The 20989-nt window shown below is 48.1% G+C and overlaps 2 protein-coding genes and 1 pseudogene across 6 annotated transcripts; all 3 read right to left on the reverse strand.

Moving 5' to 3' along the window:
* Positions 1–169: 169 nt before the first annotated feature.
* Positions 170–1516, reverse strand: LOC148377741 (janus kinase and microtubule-interacting protein 3-like). 3 transcript variants are annotated; one of them, XM_088368149.1, is made up of 4 exons: positions 1295–1516; positions 1109–1174; positions 535–1047; positions 170–455 (listed from the first exon to the last, which is right to left on the reverse strand). In XM_088368149.1, exons 3-4 carry the CDS (start codon positions 745–747, stop codon positions 339–341), a joined length of 330 nt encoding a protein of 109 aa, XP_088224275.1. In that variant the 5' UTR covers positions 748–1047; positions 1109–1174; positions 1295–1516; the 3' UTR covers positions 170–338. The 3 variants fall into 3 exon arrangements, with proteins under 3 accessions (XP_088224275.1, XP_088224276.1, XP_088224277.1); XM_088368150.1 differs by having other exon boundaries at positions 1109–1516; XM_088368151.1 differs by lacking the exons at positions 1109–1174; positions 1295–1516 and having other exon boundaries at positions 535–1097.
* Positions 1517–1578: 62 nt separating this feature from the next.
* Positions 1579–18126, reverse strand: LOC148377742 (uncharacterized; annotated as a pseudogene).
* Positions 18127–19604: 1478 nt separating this feature from the next.
* LOC148377743 (janus kinase and microtubule-interacting protein 3-like) lies at positions 19605–20951 on the reverse strand. 3 transcript variants are annotated; one of them, XM_088368146.1, is made up of 4 exons: positions 20730–20951; positions 20544–20609; positions 19970–20482; positions 19605–19890 (listed from the first exon to the last, which is right to left on the reverse strand). In XM_088368146.1, exons 3-4 carry the CDS (start codon positions 20180–20182, stop codon positions 19774–19776), a joined length of 330 nt encoding a protein of 109 aa, XP_088224272.1. In that variant the 5' UTR covers positions 20183–20482; positions 20544–20609; positions 20730–20951; the 3' UTR covers positions 19605–19773. The 3 variants fall into 3 exon arrangements, with proteins under 3 accessions (XP_088224272.1, XP_088224273.1, XP_088224274.1); XM_088368147.1 differs by having other exon boundaries at positions 20544–20951; XM_088368148.1 differs by lacking the exons at positions 20544–20609; positions 20730–20951 and having other exon boundaries at positions 19970–20532.
* Between the last annotated feature and the right edge of the window lie 38 nt (positions 20952–20989).

Consider the following 20989-nt stretch of genomic DNA (forward strand, 5'->3'; position numbering starts at 1 on the left):
GTACTCACCGGTGACTCCAATTTTTTTCCCCCCTGAAGAAACAGCTGGACGGGTGGCCCCGGCTGGCCAGTGGGACTCTTGTTATTCTGACCCTTTTTAGTGCGCGTTTGGGGCAACAACCGTTTTTTGTGGCGCTCTCTTCTGGTTCAAAAGTGCCCTGCATGTGAATTTGCTTTTCCTGCCTTCTGATTGGATGAGCGCCGGTGTGACGCGGTGCCTCTGTCACCGTGGCGGGGGGTATACGTTGGCATCGGAGCGTCTGCCAACGTCTGAGACCGGCTGGCAGTGTATCGGAGGTGTCGAGTGCGGTGCCGCTGGAGCTCACTCACCAGCTGGTGTTAGGGCCACAGAATGAAGGCCAAGGAGAAGAATAGAAAGAGAAACAGAAACTTCTCCTCCAATTGTTTGATTTGTCTCTTCTGAGCTTCGATGAATTCTTTCAGCTCTTTGTTCCTCTAGGACGGACAAATGGAAAGTGGCATTCAAAAGCCAGTAAGCGTGCAAGTAAGTGCCGGGCTGGCTTTGGGCCCTTACCTGTTGCGCGCTGTGCAGCAGATCCATTCTCTCTTGGAGGATGCAAGCGTCGCGCTCCCTCAACTCGCACATCAGGGCTCGCTTCCATTGGTCCACGGCGCTCCTAAGCTCTTCTCTCTGATCCGCCGTCAGCACGTCATTCACGCCAGCGTGGCTGGCTTTTTCGCCGTCCGTGGCGGGGCAGTCCCGCTGCGGTAGCGCCTCGTACAACATGGCCTCCAGCTCCAGGATCCTCTGGGCCGCAATCCTCGTCCATCAGTGGTCCGGCGGGAGATTTGAGGGCGGCTTACCTTATGAGCCTGGTCCATGGAACACTTCCTGAAGTCCAACTCTTCATCCAGGTAGCCCTTCTGCTTGCAGAACATATCCTAGCACAGCTCAAGGTCAGAATTGTTGGGGCACATTGCCGGAGTTCCCCTTGGGTGATGTCGCGTGTCTGTCTACCTTCTCACTTTCAATGTCCAACATCTTCTGTTGAAGTGCTGACTTGGTCACTTTGATGTATTCTAACCACTGAGGAAAGGCTGCTGTCACATAAGCAGAATGCGAGAGCGTGCGTGGACGTGCGCATTACCTTCTCGGCTAGGGTGAGAAGGGTCCTGGCGTGAATCACGACCACCTGCTCCTCGTTGGTGAGATTCTGCAAGAGCCCAAAGGCACAGCGTCAACAAGCTTCTTTCAGCGCAAAGCCTTCCAAAAGTCACATTTGAGCCGCCGAGTCTCGTGGAGTGCGAACATAAGGAGTTCGACATACACTTACGGCGTTATAGCCCAGGATGTCCAGCTTCTTCATCAGATCACTGATGACGATGTCCGGGGGAAAGGCGCAAGGAGCAATGTAAGGTGTTCTGGGACCTCGGGTTAAGGTTAGGGTTGCGAGGGACGCCTTACCTACGCTCACGCCCTCGGCCTCGCAGTAGATCTGCAAAGGGCTGAGGCCGTCTGGGAAACGGACTTGCAGAAACTTCAAGACGGGGGAGCGCCACTCCCTCTCCTGAAAGGCAGAGGCATGCATCCGTCCGTCCGTCCGTCACATCTCTGGCCTCAACACGCTTGTGCGAGTCTTCCCACCTCCAGCTCCAGGATGCGGAACTCAAGCAGTTCGTTTTGGTCTCGGATATCCTGGATGTGCTCTTTCAGACGCGCTTCTTCCGCCTCCATCCGCCTGACCTGAAAAGACAGTCAGACCTCATCTGCGGGGCTTCCCGACAGGTGTGACGCCAAGCGACTCCGCCCAGCGCTTTTCTTTCCGTCACCTTTTCGGCCAACTGCTGATTGCTCTGACGCAGCAGCTGCTTCTCCTCCACCCACTTGACATTCTAGAAGAGACAAACGCGTGGACAGCTTTGGAATGTTGTGTCATTTTCATCCACAAATTCTTTGGTTGACTGGAAAATGACATTTGCTTTTCTCCGCATTTTCCCAGCCACGTTCGGGGGGGGGGGGGTTGGTCCAGTAATGCCAGACGGATGAGTGACTGAAGAATGTAGCTATTTTGTCTGAGAAAAAGGTGTGCTCATTGATGAGCTTACCTGTCCTTGTTGCTTCAGCGCTGACTCCAGATCTGCTACTCTGCTTTGATAGTGACCCATTTCTACCATCAGCTTTTCTCTGGTCTGAAAGGAGGAGGAGGGAGGCTCCTCCTCCTCCTTTCAGACCAGAGAACACCCGAGGCTGGGTGAGAACGGGGAGGCTGCGACCCGGCCGGGGGTTGCGGGAAGGGGCGCCACCTTGATCTCCTTCTCGGCGTCGTAGTCCCCTTCGCTGGTCTGGGCTAGCAGAGCGTAGGCTCGTTGCAGCGCTTGATATTCTTGCGTCAGCTGGCGGTAGCGAAGCTCCGCCTCTTCATGCACACACCAATGCAACACAGCACTAGTACCAGAATCAGTCAGACCGGCGACAAAGCACCCGCGACGCAAAGACAAGTCCGATTCCAGGCTGAAGAGGAATGTTTGGTGCCAATACGCTGGCAGAAATGGCGGGCTACCTCTTCGGGTTCCGTGTCGGGGGTTCTGTCGGTGTGAAAAGACAAGGACGATCCGTCCGAGTCCACCAACACGTCTTCGTCGTAGCCGTAAAATGTTTCGATGACCTGCGGGCGCGGAAGCAAACATCTCTCTGAACAAACTGAAGCGACACCTCACGATGAATCGACGAGAGGAACGATAGCGAGAAAAAGGCCATTTCATCTTGCGCAACACCAAGCAGCCGCAAACAAACAGACTCACCTTGCAGGACCTCACGCTTTGTTCCTCCTCAGAGATTCTCGACGTCGGTATCGTAGCAGCAAATCTCCCTCCTGTCGACACAAATAATCCGCCTTTGAGATTCTTTGGATGCAAAGGGAACGAACGGCTCCGGCGCAGAAACAAACGCGACTCACAATGACATTTCTGACATGAGCTCCTGTCTCCAGAGCCTGAAAAACACGTCACCGGCGATGATTGGAGGGACGCTCGTCTTTTCCAAAAGTGACAACTACAGGGTGTGTCAGGGTTTTCCAGATTATCTTTATCGTATCATTGTGTTGCTTTGACTTTGACTGCGACCTGTAATAAATAATATTATTTATCCCTTATTTATCCCTATCGCTTATCCCTTCCTACACAAAGTTGTAAAACACCCCTTGCTATGTTTTGACTAGAGGTCAAGGGCTTCCTCTATTCAATCCACTCTTACACCCACCCTGTTTCTCTTAATTAAAATGCTCGTGCAGGAGCCGAGAGTCAGACTTCATTCGTACAACGGATGGACTCTCCACCTGCAGGTGTCCAAAAGAACTTACTTGTCTCCCGTGTGGTTCTTGCAAAATAAGTTGGAGCGAGCGCAACTCTAACAGGGTGCATTTTGCCACTAGCTGCCTACGGACAATGACGTCGCGCTCGCGGCTCATGGTTGACGGGCTGAGCAGCCGGGCAAGTCCGTCGTTTTCAGCGCACAGCGAGTGGCAAAGGCGCTGACAAAACGGGAGCTTTGAGCTGCTGAAAACGGCAAAACAAGTCTAAAGCGTGTTCAAACGCGTGCGCACAATGCTCCTGCTTGAAAGGTCGGAATTTAAGGGGCCAATTTTTTGGATGGCGGCCGCCGGCCAAGCTTTGGACGGAAAAGGTTTCCTGGCGACAGCGAGCGAGCGCGGCGCTGCCGTACGTGCACCGAGTCGCCTGCCTGAAGACCTTGGACAAGTCGTCGATGATGTGCCGCTGCTCCACAACTTGAAGGAACTCCATTTCACCGTCCTGCTGGCCGCAACCGCGGTCCAGGTCATTGAGCGAACTAGGCCTTCTCTGTGGAACACAAATGCAGTGGACTCTGTTGGCACGCCGCCGTTGTCCGCGTCGACTTACCAAGCTTGCCATCTCCTCGTTCTCCTGGGTGACAAAGCGCACTTTGTTTTCAAGGCGACACAGCACCAGCGAGAGTTCTTCATTCTTCCTGCTCAGGCGTTTGTTTTTGTACAGGAGTGGCAGAAACTGGCTTTCTGTTTCTCTCAGTCGCTTTAGCTGCAAGCATGAAGTGCGGGATGTGAAAGACGCACAACACGCGGGCCAGAACGCATCCATTCCTTTTGCATCGGTTTGAACGGAATCGTGGCTTTGGCTCCCAATAAAAGACATCTACCAGGCAACCGACTCGCCGCGCCGCTCAACTAATAAGCAAGCGCAATGGGTGCCTCGCTGGATGGCGCGCATCAAACGTAGCGCAAACCTTCAAGCGTGCCGTCAATAAATTACCAGTTCATTGCGCTCTTCAGAAAGCAGGGCGTTTCGATCCTCCAGTTTCCTGATGACTGCGCTGAGCTCAGCGATTTTCAGATGAAACCGTCGCGTGTCCCGATCCTCCTGAGACTGAAAACGCCCCGCAACACACACACACAAGCACTCGTTCAAAGTTCAAAACTGTTTTTGTGCTACCTTCCTCCAGCAACGAACTAAGTCATGCGTACTGCAAGTGTGTGATGAGGTGGCTTACGCAATGAAGAGGATTGCTAGTAGCGGCGTTGACCCCACTTCCAGGGTAGTTTAGGCCCGCCCTTTGGGAATCCCTCAGGGCAGCGATCTGCTGCTCGGCAGCCTGAGTCTGCAGCTGAAGGCGGTGGACGTGGCCGGCCCCAGGGCTTCATCCAAAACACTAACCGCTCTGTCTTTCAGCTTGATCTCATCCGTCTGGATGTACAAACGGGGAGCGCTCAGGCAGGCGGGCAAACTCATTTGCCAGAATTGTGACAAAAACAAAGAGAGCAACCGGCCAATTTTTTTCTTGAATCGACTAGAACACCTTTGCTGTGACAAAAGCGAAGCGAGCAACCGGACATTTTCTTCTTGTGAAATAGAATAGAATAGAATGCCTTAGGTGTCATTGCACTGCAGGTATACAACGAAATTGGGAACATAGCCACGCACCGCGCATCTGATCAGTCCTACCAGTCGGCGGATCTCCCTCTCGCAGTCTCTCTTGGTTCGGCTCAGCTCCTCCCGATGCTGGTGATGAGCCGATCGGAGCTCGGCCGCTCGGGACTGCCAGGCCTGCTGGGCCGCTGCCAGGGCTTCTTCCGCGCTCCTGGTGGAGGCGACACCGCTCGGTCTCCCGACACCGCCGCGTCTCCTCCACCTCCGCCAGCAAAGCGCCCCCCCTCCTCACCTGAGCAGACATTGCGCCACACCGGGCCGTTGAGACCGCAACGGAGCGCCGCGACGCTTACTGGGGACAAGCTACACAATACGGTAGCGGCCGCATCGAAGCCCGACGTGGCGTGCGGATAGTCAGACACGGATAGAGCGGATCACCTTGTCCATGGAGCCGTCCCTCAGGCTGAGGACCAAGGCATTCAGTCGCTGGATCTCTCCATCTTTGATTTTGATCACTCTCATCAGCTCCATTTCATGCTGCCGCAGTAATGTCTCCCTGGTAATGGCTAACTCTTTCTGCTTCTCCTCATGGAGTTTGCTTTTGAGTTCCGTCATGGCGGCGGTGGCACGGTGGTGCTCCGCCCGCAGGTCCTGACTTCTCTCTCTCTCCAGACAGCTGACCTGACATGACTTAGACTTAGACTTAGACAAACTTTATTGTCATCTTGTCTGCACATGGTGCATACAAAACGAAATTCCGTTGCATACGTCTTACAACAAAGTAGTGATATTGCAGTTGAATAGAAGTAACATATCCTATGAAAATATATATATATACATATACTATATATATATATATATATATATATATATATTAAAAATAAGTATAAAGTGCAGCAGTGATAATTATGCAATAGTGCAAGTAGGCAAAACAGTATTCAAGAGTGTGCAGAGGAATGCTAAACCATGTATTAAACTTCTATTTAAAGGGTTTATACAAGTTCAGTAAAGTTGGTAGTGCGAGATAGTGCAAGATAGAGGTCCGTAGTGTCATAAAGTACAGTTCTGTGAATGTGTGATGCAGAGTTCAGTTTAGAGCTCAACAGTTCTAGTGTTCAACAGTCTGATGACAGCAGGGAAAAAGCTGTTGCAGAACCTGGTGGACCTGCAGCGGATGCTGCAAACCTCTTCCCAGAGGGCAGCAGGGAGAACAGTCCATGGTGGGGGTGTGATGGGTCATTGATGATGTTACGGGCACGGGACATGCAGCGCTGAGATGAAATGTCCTGAATGGAGGGAAGAGGAGCCCCTATGATCCTCTCTGCTGTCCTCACCACTCTCCTCACGTTCTTCCAATCGGAGGCGGTGCAGCCTCCACACCACACAGAGAGACAGCTTGTCAGAATGCTCTCTATGGTGCTCCTGTAGAACGTCCTCATGATGGGTGGGGGCAGGTGGGCTCTCCTCATCCTCCGCAGGAAGTACAAGCGCTTCTGTGCCCTCTTGACCAGTGCCGTAGTGTTCATAGTCCAGGTGAGGTCTTCTGTGATGTGGACCCCCAGGAATTTGGTGGTGCTGACCACCTCCACAGCTGAGCTGTTGATGATCAGTGGAGCGTGGTGAGGCTGTTTTTTCCTGAAGTCGACGATGATCTCCTTCATCTTCTCCTCATTCAGGATCAGGCTGTTTTCTCTGCACCAGCCCACCAGCTGCTCCACCTCCTCTCTGTAGTCCAGGTCGTTGTTGTCTCTGATGAGCCCCACCACCGTTGTGTCGTCTGCTGACTTCACGATGTGATTGGTGGTGAACCTGAGGACGCAGTCGTGTGTCATCAGGGTGCACAGCAGGGGGCTCATGACGCAGCCCTGAAGGGAGCCTGTGCTGAGGGTGATGACATCAGAGGTGTTCTGTCCGACCCGGACTGACTGAGGTCTGTTGGTGAGGAAGTCTAGCAGCCAGTTGCGAAGGGGGGTGTTGAAGCCCAGGTGTTCCAATTTTCCTACCAGATGCTGTGGGATGATGGTGTTAAACGCTGAGCTGAAGTCCAGGAACAGCCTCCGCACATGGGTGTTCTTCTCCTCCAGGTGAGCCAGGCTCAGGTGAAGAACGGAGGAGATGGCGTCCTGAGTGGAGCGGTTTTGCCGGTCGGCAAACTGGAACGGGTCAAATAATAGGGGGAGTCTGGAAACGATGTGACCTTTAAGCAGCCTTTCGAAGCACTTCATCATAACCGGAGTCAGTGCAACAGGCCGGTAATCATTAAATGAGGTGATTTGAGGTTTCTTCGGCACCGGAATGATGGAGGCAGTCTTAAAGCACGCCGGCACTGTGGCTTGGCCCAGCGAGGTGTTAAAAATGTCTGTGATGACCCCAGCCAGATGACTTGCACATTCCCTGAACACACGCCCAGGAATGTTGTCGGGGCCAGGGGCCTTACAGGGGTTGACTCTCCTCAGGGTCTTCAACACATCGGCGGAGTCAAGGCAGAGTACCTCCTCTTCCTGATGGGGGACAGTTTTAACTGCTGGAGTGCCGTTTAGTGCCTCGAACCTCCCAAAGAAGTTATTTAGACCATTTAGAAAGTCAGCATCAACTACACCCACCGGGGGGGGGGAGGGTGAGTTGTAGTCTGTAATCGCCCGTATGCCTTGCCACATACTCCTGATGTTTTTGACGTCGTGGAAACGATCCTGAAATTTTCGACTGCGGTCTCGCTTCGCTATCCTGATGGCACGGTTCAAGTTGGCTCTCGCTGTCCTCAGTGTCTCCTTGTCGCCAGACTTGAAGGCAGAGTTCCGCGCTCGTAGCGTTTGACGTACCTCCTCAGTCATCCAGGGTCGTTGGTTGCCCCGGGTGATGACATTCTTAGTGGTGCTGACGTCCTCGGTGCATTTGTTGATGTAGGCTGACACAGTCATGGCACACGCATGTCTAATCTACATCGGGAAAACTGGGAGGCAGGGAGGCAGGCAGGGAGGCAGGCAGGGAGGCAGGCAGTGTTTGTCTGTTGAGGTTTTCACCTTGTTCTTCTCCTGCTGAAGTTCTAACTGGACGTCCATCAGTTTGGTTCTCAGCTCGTCATTGGCGGCCTGAAGGGCGTCCGTTCGCTCCGCCTTGGCCCGCCCTGCCGGAGCTCGTTTGGACATCTCTTACTCGAGTCTCGCCCGGTCGTCAGTCAGAGATCACAACATTTGTACCTGGAGAGCACAAACGCAGCGCTGTTTTCCACTGGCTTCGAACTCAACTTCAATCGGTACCGTAATTTACAACATCATAAACATAGAACTAGCTTGACTTATTCATTGAATAAATGCATTTGGTTCTTCAAAACTGCATCACGCAACATAGCGTGACCGAGACGGCCGTTATCCACCTGCGTGAAGTTATTTGGTGAAATGAATGAGATGTTTAAGACACCATCGTTCTGTCTCTATGTAGATGAAGGGAAATAATCGATTGCTGAAGGTCCAAAGGTGTTGTGATAAACAAATAGACATATTAGTGATTAGTGACATATTTGTGATAAACATATTAGGCAGGATAATCACATATGTTAACGTGACTGCCCACACTGTATTTATTTATGGTTATTTGTTAAATCGAGTACTGTTAGACATGAAATAGGAAGTGTTTAACATAAATGGAAGACGAAAGGGGTACTCACCATTGTAGCTCCTGCTGGTCAATGATACGAGCCTTTTCTTGCAGTGGAAAACATACAGCCAACAAACACCGTGGAACCTAAAGGAATGAAATTAAACATTAACATTTAGCCTCAACCAACATTCACAGATACAACGCAACGCAAACTACACAAACGTAAATCTTTTTAAACACAATGAGTTGTACTTACCGTGTACGCTCTAGACGGTCCACTTGCAAGCAGAAAATAAAGATATTTCTGTTGATAATCGTCGTGTTTGTATCCGGTGTCTCGCTCAAGGCCATTGCGCCCACAGATTTGAATTTTGGCGAGAGTTCAGCCTATTGACGTCATTTCCGCGGTGTAATACCCGCATATCTGAAACGGCAAAGTTAAGAGTAGAGTTAAATAAAGTTTTTAGTCAACGCAATAATTTACAACCGTTGACCAGTCGAAATAATCGTCGAAATTTGGCGTCTGTGGCTGGAAGCAGACGCCGAGTTCGACATTCCTCCCAAACGCCACACTCCCTCGCTTTTCAGGGCTAAAAAAAAACAGTTGTAATTACCTTGTACGCTCTAGACGGTCAAGTTGCAAGCTGAAAACAAAAATATTTGCCTTGTTAGTCATCGTGTTACTAACCGCTGTGTCTTGTTTGCCAGAATTGCCGCTTTCCTACTTCCTGTTGCAAGCCACGCCCACGGATTATAATTTTGCCGTGAGTTAAGCCTATTGACGTCATGTCCGCGTCACATGACTGCGACGTAATATTATCTAAAACTGTTTGTGCGGTATTGTGTTGTTCTGTGCGGCATTGTGTTATTCTGTGCGGCGTCGTGTTGTTCTGTGCGGCGTCGTGTTGTTCAGTGCGACGTCGTGTTGTTCAGTGCGGCATGGTGTTGTTCAGTGCGGCATGGTGTTGTTCAGTGCGGCATGGTGTTGTTCAGTGCGGCATAATGTTGTTCAGTGCGGCATAATGTTGTTCAGTGCGGCATGGTGTTGTTCAGTGCGGAATGGTGTTGTTCAGTGCGGCATGGTGTTGTTCAGTGCGGCATAATGTTGTTCAGTGCGCCATAATGTTGTTCAGTGCGGCATGGTGTTGTTCAGTGCGGGATGGTGTTGTTCAGTGCAGGATGGTGTTGTTCAGTGCGGCATGGTGTTGTTCAATGCGGCATGGTGTTGTTCAGTGCGGCATGGTGTTGTTCAGTGCGGCATGGTGTTGTTCAGTGCGGCATAATGTTGTTCAGTGCGGCATGGTGTTGTTCAGTGCAGCATGGTGTTGTTCAGTGCGGCATGGTGTTGTTCAGTGCGGCATGGTGTTGTTCAGTGCGGAATGGTGTTGTTCAGTGCGGCATGGTGTTGTTCAGTCCGGGATGGTGTTGTTCAATGCGGGATCGTGTTGTTCAGTGCGGGGTGGTGTTGTTCAGTGCGGGATGGTGTTGTTCAGTGCGGCATGGTGTTGTTCAATGCGGCATGGTGTTGTTCAGTGCGGGATGGTGTTGTTCATTGCGGCATGGTGTTGTTCAGTGCGGCATGGTGTTGTTCAGTGCGGCATGGTGTTGTTCAGTGCGGCATGGTGTTGTTCAGTGCGGCATAATGTTGTTCAGTGCGGCATGGTGTTGTTCAGTGTGGAAAGGTGTTGTTCAGTGCAGGATGGTGTTGTTCAGTGCGGCATGGTGTTGTTCAATGCAGGATCGTGTTGTTCAGTGCAGCATAATGTTGTTCAGTGCAGCATGGTGTTGTTCAGTGCGGCATGGTGTTGTTCAATGCGGCATGGTGTTGTTCACTGCGGGATGGTGTTGTTCAATGCGGGATCGTGTTGTTCAGTGCGGCATAATGTTGTTCAGTGCAGCATGGTGTTGTTCAGTGCGGCATGGTGTTGTTCAGTGCGACATAATGTTGTTCAGTGCGGCATAATGTTGTTCAGTGCGGCATAATGTTGTTCAGTGCGGCATGGTGTTGTTCAGTGCGGCATGGTGTTGTTCAGTGCGGCATGGTGTTGTTCAGTGGCGGCATGGTGTTGTTCAGTGCGGGATGGTGTTGTTCAGTGCAGGATGGTGTTGTTCAGTGCGGCATGGTGTTGTTCAGTGCGGAATGGTGTTGTTCAGTGCGGCATGGTGTTGTTCAGTGCGGCATGGTGTTGTTCAGTGCAGGATGGTGTTGTTCAATGCGGGATCGTGTTGTTCAGTGCGGCATGGTGTTGTTCAGTACGGCATGGTGTTGTTCAGTGCGGCATAATGTTGTTCAGTGCGGCATGGTGTTGTTCAGTGCGGCATGGTGTTGTTCAGTGCGGCATGGTGTTGTTCAGTGCGGCATGGTGTTGTTCAGTGCGGCATAATGTTGTCCAGTGCGCCATAATGTTGTTCAGTGCGGCATGGTGTTGTTCAGTGCGGGATGGTGTTGTTCAGTGCAGGATGGTGTTGTTCAGTGCGGCATGGTGTTGTTCAATGCGGCATGGTGTTGTTCAGTGCGGGATGGTGTTGTTCAGTGCGGCATGGTGTTGTTCAGTGCGGCATAATGTTGTTCAGTGCGGCATGGTGTTGTTCAGTGCGGCATGGTGTTGTTCAGTGCGGCATGGTGTTGTTCAGTGCGGCATGGTGTTGTTCAGTGCGGCATGGTGTTGTTCAGTGCAGGATGGTGTTGTTCAGTGCGGCATGGTGTTGTTCAATGCGGCATGGTGTTGTTCAGTGCGGGATGGTGTTGTTCAGTGCGGCATGGTGTTGTTCAGTGCGGCATAATGTTGTTCAGTGCGGCATGGTGTTGTTCAGTGCGGCATGGTGTTGTTCAGTGCGGCATGGTGTTGTTCAGTGCGGCATGGTGTTGTTCAGTGCGGCATAATGTTGTCCAGTGCGCCATAATGTTGTTCAGTGCGGCATGGTGTTGTTTAGTGCGGGATGGTGTTGTTCAGTGCAGGATGGTGTTGTTCAGTGCGGCATGGTGTTGTTCAATGCGGCATGGTGTTGTTCAGTGCGGGATGGTGTTGTTCAGTGCGGCATAATGTTGTTCAGTGCGGCATGGTGTTGTTCAGTGCGGCATGGTGTTGTTCAGTGCGGCATGGTGTTGTTCAGTGCGGCATGGTGTTGTTCAGTGCGGCATGGTGTTGTTTAGTGCGGGATGGTGTTGTTCAGTGCAGGATGGTGTTGTTCAGTGCGGCATGGTGTTGTTCAATGCGGCATGGTGTTGTTCAGTGCGGGATGGTGTTGTTCAGTGCGGCATGGTGTTGTTCAGTGCGGCATAATGTTGTTCAGTGCGGCATGGTGTTGTTCAGTGCGGCATGGTGTTGTTCAGTGCGGAATGGTGTTGTTCAGTGCGGCATGGTGTTGTTCAGTGCGGCATGGTGTTGTTCAGTGCGGAATGGTGTTGTTCAGTGCGGCATGGTGTTGTTCAGTGCGGGATGGTGTTGTTCAATGCGGGATCGTGTTGTTCAGTGCGGGGTGGTGTTGTTCAGTGCAGGATGGTGTTGTTCAGTGCAGGATGGTGTTGTTCAGTGCGGCATGGTGTTGTTCAATGCAGGATCGTGTTGTTCAGTGCAGCATAATGTTGTTCAGTGCAGCATGGTGTTGTTCAGTGCGGCATGGTGTTGTTCAATGCGGCATGGTGTTGTTCAGTGCGGGATGGTGTTGTTCAGTGCGGCATGGTGTTTTTCAGTGCGGCATAATGTTGTTCAGTGCGGCATGGTGTTGTTCAGTGCGGCATGGTGTTGTTCAGTGCGACATAATGTTGTTCAGTGCGGCATAATGTTGTTCAGTGCGGCATGGTGTTGTTCAGTGCGGCATGGTGTTGTTCAGTGCGGCATGGTGTTGTTCAGTGCGGCATGGTGTTGTTCAGTGCAGGCTGGTGTTGTTCAATGCGGCATGGTGTTGTTCAGTGCGGGATGGTGTTGTTCAGTGCAGGATGGTGTTGTTCAGTGCGGCATGGTGTTGTTCAGTGCGGAATGGTGTTGTTCAGTGCGGCATGGTGTTGTTCAGTGCGGCATGGTGTTGTTCAGTGCAGGATGGTGTTGTTCAATGCGGGATGGTGTTGTTCAGTGCAGGATGGTGTTGTTCAGTGCAGGATGGTGTTGTTCAGTGCGGCATGGTGTTGTTCAATGCGGCATGGTGTTGTTCAGTGCAGGATGGTGTTGTTCAGTGCGGCATGGTGTTGTTCAATGCGGCATGGTGTTGTTCAATGCGGCATGGTGTTGTTCAGTGCGGCATGGTGTTGTTCAGTGCGGCATGGTGTTGTTCAGTGCAGCGTAATGTTGTTCAGTGCGGGATGGTGTTGTTCAGTGCGGGATGGTGTTGTTCAGTGCGGCATGGTGTTCAATGCGGAATGGTGTTGTTCAGTGCAGGATGGTGTTGTTCAGTGCGGCATGGTGTTGTTCAGTGCGGCATAATGTTGTTCAGTGCGGCATGGTGTTGTTCAGTGCGGCATGGTGTTGTTCAGTGCGGCATGGTGTTGTTCAGTGCGGCATGGTGTTGTTCAGTGCGGCATAATGTTGTTCAGTGCGGCATGGTGTTGTTCAGTGCGGCATGGTGTTGTTCAGTGCGGCATAATGTTCAGTGCGGCATAATGTTGTTCAGTGCGGCATGGTGTTGTTCAGTGCGGGATGGTGTTGTTCAGTGCGGGATGGTGTTGTTCAGTGCGGCATGGTGTTGTTCAGTGCGGCATAATGTTGTTCAGTGCGGCATGGTGTTGTTCAGTGCGGCATGGTGTTGTTCAGTGCGGAATGGTGTTGTTCAGTGCGGCATGGTGTCTTTCAGTGCGGCATGGTGTCGTTCAGTGCGGCATGGTGTCTTTCAGTGCGGCATGGTGTCGTTCAGTGAGGCATGGTGTTGTTCAGTGCGGCATGGTGTTGTTTAGTGCGGCATGGTGTTGTTCAGTGCGGGATGGTGTTGTTCAGTGTGGCATGGTGTTCAGTGCGGCATGGTGTTGTTCAGTGCGGTATCGTGTTGTTCAGTGCGGTATCGTGTTTCTCAGTGCGGTATCGTGTTGTTCAGTGCAGTATCGTTGTGTTGTTCGTATTGTGTTTAACACTTAGCCTCTAACACTTAGCCTCTAACACTTAGCCTCTAGCATCTAGAAGGTAAATAAATAGGAAGGAAGGACTCACCGGTGACGCCTTCGCCCACGTCCAAGCGTTGTACTTTGTATTTTCATCCTTCTGACAGTGGAAAACATAGCCAACAAACACCGTGGAACCTAAACGAATGAAAGAAAACTATCATTTGGCCACAACCAACATTCACAGATACAACACAATGTGACGTGCGGGGTTGAGGTTAAAGGTTGAGTGAAGGGCCCTCGTTTTAAACTACTTTTTTGAAAAGGATTGGGAACAAGTAAGACGTATTTAATTTATTTAATGGGAAGTAGTAAGAGCTATATAATTTAATCTATGTATTATATTCTATTGTATTGTATTCTGTTGTATTCTTTTGGATTGTATTCACACTAACCCCACTAAAACTTCAGCCCACAAAAACTCGCCTCTGGCGCCTAGCCTCTGGCACTTAGCCTCTAACACTTAGCCTTTAACACTTAGCCTTTAACACTTAGCCTTTAACACTTAGCCTTTAACACTTAGCCTAGAAGGTGAATAAATAGGGTTAAAGGTTGAGTGAAGGGACCTCGTTTTAAACTACTTTTTTGAAAAGGAGTGGGAACAAGTAAGACGTATTTAATTTATTTAATGGGAAGTAGTAAGACTTATTAAATTTATTTAATCTACTTTTCTTCCCAGGCAAAATTTGATGTGCTGCAATTCCAAATTTCCAAAGTGAATGAAGGAATGAAGTCCTTTAAATTATGATTTTGTATAAATACTAGGCATTAACACAAAATCGACGGCACAAAATGGGCAGACTTTACTTGTTTGAAAAGGACTGGTTACAAGACAGACTTTTTTAATTTATTTAATGGGAAGAAGACTTATTTAGTTTAATTGATCTATTTTTGTTCCCTGGCAAAATTCGATTTGCTGCAATTCCAAATTTCCAAAGTGAATGAAGGAAAGAAGTCGTTTAAATTATGATTTTGTTTAAATACTAGGCATAGACACAAAATCTACGGCACAAAATGGGCAGACTTTACTTGTTTGAAGAGGACTGGTTACAAGACAGACTTTTCTGATTTATTTAATGGGAAGAAGACTTATTTAGTTTATTTAATCTATTTTTGTTCCCTGGCAAAATTGGATTTGCTGAAATTGTATTTTGCCAAATCTTGCCTTGAGACCTGATAGGAAGTATTAAACGCTTAGTTAAATCAATACAAGTTGGTAATAAGAGCGAGTAATGTTGGTTGAACCGATGAATGAAGGTTGAAAGCAATTTAAATTATGACTTTGTATAAATACTAGATATTAACAGAACATCTACTGCGCGAAATGGGCAGAGTTTACTTGTTTGAGAAGGAGTGGCTTATTCAAAACTAAGATTTATTTAATCTGTTTGTTCCCAGGCAAAATTGGATGTGATGCAATTCCAAATTTCACCACATGATGGTGCCCAATTTTGACTTCATAGGACATATTAAACACTTAGCTTGTTATTATGTTCAAGGTAATCAGATTTGTTTATTATTCTAATGGCCTCTTCAAAACTATTCTGGATTACTACTTTGGATCTATTCTACATTACTTGGCAACAACATACTCTGTAACAGATTAGGCAGTATAATCATATCTGTTAACTTGAGAGTGCCCACACTCAATCTACTTATCGTGATGTGTTAAATCAATTACTGTTAGACATTATTTGTCTGATAATCTACCAAATCTTTGAATTGAAGAATTTGTGATTTAATTAATAGCTTGTTCAGGGTAATCAGACTTGTATATAATTCTAATGGCCTTCTTTTGAAAACTATTCTGAATTATAACTTTGGATCTTATATTACTTTGCAACAATCTACTCCGTGACAGATTAGGCAGTATAATCACATATGTTAACTTCAGTGCCCACACTGTATTTATTTATGGTTATTTGTTAAATCAAGTACTGTTAGACATGAAATAGGAAGTGTTTAACATAAATGTTATGGCTACTCACCATTGTAGCTCGCTCCTGGTCAATGATACGAGCCTCTTCTTGCAGTGGAAAACTTGCAGCCAACAAACACCGTGGAACCTAAAGGAATGAAATTAAACATTAACATTTCGCCTCGACCAATTTTCACACGTACAACGCAACGCGGCTACACTTCTGCTATTACAAACGTAAATCTCCTTAAACACAATGAGTGTTACTTACCGTGTACGCTCTAGACGGTCCAGTTGCAAGCAGAAAATAAAGATATTTCTGTTGATAATCGTCACTGCTCAGTGGCTCACGGCCATCGCGCCAACAGATTTGAATCGGAGGTTCGGGCAATTACGTCATATCCGCGGCACATGACTGCGACGTAATACCCGCTTATCTGAAACGGCAGTTAAAAGTAGAGTTACATCAAGTTTTCTTGGAACCTAAACGAATGAAAGAAAACTATCATTTGGCCACAACCAACATTCACAGATACAACACAACGTGCGGGGTTGAGGTTAAAGATTGAGTGAAGGGCCCTCGTTTTAAACTACTGTTTTGAAAAGGAGTGGGAACAAGTAAGACGTATTTAATTTATTTAATGGGAAGTAGTAAGACTTATTAAATTTATTTAATCTACTTTTCTTCCCAGGCAAAATTTGATGTGCTGCAATTCCAAATTTCCAAAGTGAATGAAGGAATGAAGTCCTTTAAATTATGATTTTGTATAAATACTAGGCATTAACACAAAATCGACGGCACAAAATGGGCAGACTTTACTTGTTTGAAAAGGACTGGTTACAAGACAGACTTTTTTAATTTATTTAATGGGAAGAAGACTTATTTAGTTTAATTGATCTATTTTTGTTCCCTGCCAAAATTCGATTTGCTGCAATTCCAAATTTCCAAAGTGAATGAAGGAAAGAAGTCGTTTAAATTATGATTTTGTTTAAATACTAGGCATAGACACAAAATCTACGGCACAAAATGGGCAGACTTTACTTGTTTGAAGAGGACTGGTTACAAGACAGACTTTTCTGATTTATTTAATGGGAAGAGGACTTATTTAGTTTATTTAATCTATTTTTGTTCCCTGGCAAAATTGGATTTGCTGAAATTGTATTTTGCCAAATCTCGATTTGAGACCTGATAGGAAGTATTAAACGCTTAGTTAAATCAATACAAGTTGGTAATAAGAGCGAGTAATGTTGGTTGAACCGATGAATGAAGGTTGAAAGCAATTTAAATTATGACTTTGTATAAATACTAGATATTAACAGAACATCTACTGCGCAAAATGGGCAGAGTTTACTTGTTTGAGAAGGAGTGGCTTATTCAAAACTAAGATTTATGTAATCTGTTTGTTCACAGGCAAAATTGGATGTGATGCAATTCCAAATTTCACCACATGATGGTGCCCAATTTTGACTTCATAGGACATATTAAACACTTAGCTTGTTATTATGTTCAAGGTAATCAGATTTGTTTATCATTCTAATGGCCTCTTCAAAACTATTCTGGATTACTACTTTGGATCTATTCTACATTACTTGGCAACAACATACTCTGTAACAGATTAGGCAGTATAATCACATATGTTAACTTGAGAGTGCCCACACTCAATCTACTTATCGTGATGTGTTAAATCAATTACTGTTAGACATTATTTGTCTGATAATCTACCAAATCTTTGAATTGAAGAATTTGTGATTTAATTAATAGCTTGTTCAGGGTAATCAGACTTGTATATAATTCTAATGGCCTTCTTTTGAAAACTATTCTGAATTACAACTTTGGATCTTATATTACTTTGCAACAATCTACTCGGTGACAGATTAGGCAGTATAATCACATATGTTAACTTCAGTGCCCACACTGTATTTATTTATGGTTATTTGTTAAATCAAGTACTGTTAGACATGAAATAGGAAGTGTTTAACATAAATGTTATGGCTACTCACCATTGTAGCTCGCTCCTGGTCAATGATATGAGCCTCTTCTTGCAGTGGAAAACTTGCAGCCAACAAACACCGTGGAACCTAAAGGAATGAAATTAAACATTAACATTTCGCCCGGACCAACATTCACACGTACAACGCAACGCGGCTACACTTCTGCTATTACAAACGTAAATCTCCTTAAACACAACGAGTGTTACTTACCGTGTACGCTCTAGGCAAAATTGGATGTGATGCAATTCCAAATCTATCTGAAACGGCAGTTAAAAGTAGAGTTACATCAAGTTTTCTTTTTTAATCAACACAATCATTTACAACCGTTGACCAGAAAGAATCGTCGAAATTCGACGTCCCCCACAAACGCCACGCTCACTCGCTTTTCAGGGCAACAAAAGTACTTCTTTTTAAAAACGATGAGTTGTACTTACCGTGTACGCTCTGGACGGTCCAGTTGCAAGCAGAAAATAAAAATATTTCTCTTGTTAGTCGTATGTTACCATCCGCTGTGTCTTTGTCAACATCGCCGCCATTTTCCTACTTCCTGCTGCGAGCCACGCCCACGGATTTAAATTTGGGCGGAAGCTCTTTCCATTGGCGTCGTTTTCGCGTATAGCAAATCCGATTGGTTGGGAAGGGGGCACGGTTATGCAGCCGAGGGGTCCTGTGATCGGTGGGATGTAAAGTAGGCGTCGACGTCACGTCCGCGTCACGTGACCACGACGTGGCAGACGTCATATAGCAACCGCTGTTTTGTTTAGTAGACTTACAGTTGTTATGCATTGACATAATGGCGCACACACCAAATAGATTTAAATAAATTAAATAATTCTTCTGCCCACTCTCTTTTAAACAAGTTAACTCTCCCCGCGGATTTGAATTCCGGCGAAAGTTACGCCCATCGACGTCACGTATGTCACGTGACCACGACGTGGCAGATGTCATATAGCAACCGCTGTTTTATTTAGTAGATTTACAGTTGTTATGCATTGGCATAATGGTGTGCACTCAAAATAGATTTAAATAAATTAAATATTTCTTCTGCCTACTCCCTTTTAAACAAGTTAACTCTGCCCACGTCCATTGACGTCTTGTCTGCGTCACGTGACCACGACGTAGCGACGTCATATAGTAACCGCTGTTTTGACCAGTAGACTTAGTTATTATGCGTTGACATAATGGCGCACTGGTTAGCATGGCCACCTCTTAAGCATGATGATGCGGGTTCGACGCCTGATCAATGTTAGCATGGAGTGAGCTGAAGTGCATGGCGCTGAAGATTTGAATCTTTGAAATGCGCTGAGGTCTGACATATCAGGCAGAATGGTTTGCCATCACGTTCAACAAAAAATAGAAACTTTCCCACTCTGATTAAAACGTCCTGTGTTCATCTACGTATTTTCGTTTTGCTGTGCATCTTTTCCCTGCCATTTCGAGAGCCCAATTGACACTCATAGTTTAAAGAAATGTGTTTGCCCATCCTACTTTGTGGAATTTCACCACATGCGCTTTTGACCAAAATACCAAATTGAACTCAAGTGAAGCCAACACGCACAACCCCCCCCCCCACACACACACAAATGTTGATATGAACATAAAAGAGCCGCATGCGGTTCGGGAGTTGCGGCTTGGCCAAACCTGTACTATACAACTTTATTTGTATAAAATTTTCACAACAGCTGTCACACAAACAAAGCGGGAAAAACCGAAGACGTGCGTGTTCCGCCCACGCTGGATTTATTTGCACCTTTGAAAAGACACCGTATTGCCGCAGATGTGGCAAAGAGTACTTTTGGGCATCTGAGACGGAAGGATGTCCAAAGCATCACGTCACCTGCTCTGGTAGGCATGGTGGTGGGACGTTGAGGTCAACCGCTTTGGGGTTGGCTGAATCTTTGATCGCAGGATGCCACACACTTGAAGACAGAAGCAGAAAAGCAGAGCTAAATGCAAAATGTACTCACCGGTGACTCCAATTTTTTTCCCCCCTGAAGAAACAGCTGGACGGGTGGCCCCGGCTGGCCAGTGGGACTCTTGTTATTCTGACCCTTTTTAGTGCGCGTTTGGGGCAACAACCGTTTTTTGTGGCGCTCTCTTCTGGTTCAAAAGTGCCCTGCATGTGAATTTGCTTTTCCTGCCTTCTGATTGGATGAGCGCCGGTGTGACGCGGTGCCTCTGTCACCGTGGCGGGGGGTATACGTTGGCATCGGAGCGTCTGCCAACGTCTGAGACCGGCTGGCAGTGTATCGGAGGTGTCGAGTGCGGTGCCGCTGGAGCTCACTCACCAGCTGGTGTTAGGGCCACAGAATGAAGGCCAAGGAGAAGAATAGAAAGAGAAACAGAAACTTCTCCTCCAATTGTTTGATTTGTCTCTTCTGAGCTTCGATGAATTCTTTCAGCTCTTTGTTCCTCTAGGACGGACAAATGGAAAGTGGCATTCAAAAGCCAGTAAGCGTGCAAGTAAGTGCCGGGCTGGCTTTGGGCCCTTACCTGTTGCGCGCTGTGCAGCAGATCCATTCTCTCTTGGAGGATGCAAGCGTCGCGCTCCCTCAACTCGCACATCAGGGCTCGCTTCCATTGGTCCACGGCGCTCCTAAGCTCTTCTCTCTGATCCGCCGTCAGCACGTCATTCACGCCAGCGTGGCTGGCTTTTTCGCCGTCCGTGGCGGGGCAGTCCCGCTGCGGTAGCGCCTCGTACAACATGGCCTCCAGCTCCAGGATCCTCTGGGCCGCAATCCTCGTCCATCAGTGGTCCGGCGGGAGATTTGAGGGCGGCTTACCTTATGAGCCTGGTCCATGGAACACTTCCTGAAGTCCAACTCTTCATCCAGGTAGCCCTTCTGCTTGCAGAACATATCCTAGCACAGCTCAAGGTCAGAATTGTTGGGGCACATTGCCGGAGTTCCCCTTGGGTGATGTCGCGTGTCTGTCTACCTTCTCACTTTCAATGTCCAACATCTTCTGTTGAAGTGCTGACTTGGTCACTTTGATGTATTCTAACCACTGAGGAAAGGCTGCTGTCACATAAGCAGAATGCGAGAGCGTGCGTGGACGTGCGCATTACCTTCTCGGCTAGGGTGAGAAGGGTCCTGGCGTGAATCACGACCACCTGCTCCTCGTTGGTGAGATTCTGCAAGAGCCCAAAGGCACAGCGTCAACAAGCTTCTTTCAGCGCAAAGCCTTCCAAAAGTCACATTTGAGCCGCCGAGTCTCGTGGAGTGCGAACATAAGGAGTTCGACATACACTTACGGCGTTATAGCCCAGGATGTCCAGCTTCTTCATCAGATCACTGATGACGATGTCCGGGGGAAAGGCGCAAGGAGCAATGTAAGGTGTTCTGGGACCTCGGGTTAAGGTTAGGGTTGCGAGGGACGCCTTACCTACGCTCACGCCCTCGGCCTCGCAGTAGATCTGCAAAGGGCTGAGGCCGTCTGGGAAACGGACTTGCAGAAACTTCAAGACGGGGGAGCGCCACTCCCTCTCCTGAAAGGCAGAGGCATGCATCCGTC

This window comes from Syngnathus floridae, unplaced genomic scaffold, assembly GCF_059516105.1.
Source record: "Syngnathus floridae isolate MCC-2025c unplaced genomic scaffold, RoL_Sflo_1.0 HiC_scaffold_95, whole genome shotgun sequence".
Taxonomy (NCBI): Eukaryota; Metazoa; Chordata; class Actinopteri; order Syngnathiformes; family Syngnathidae; genus Syngnathus; species Syngnathus floridae.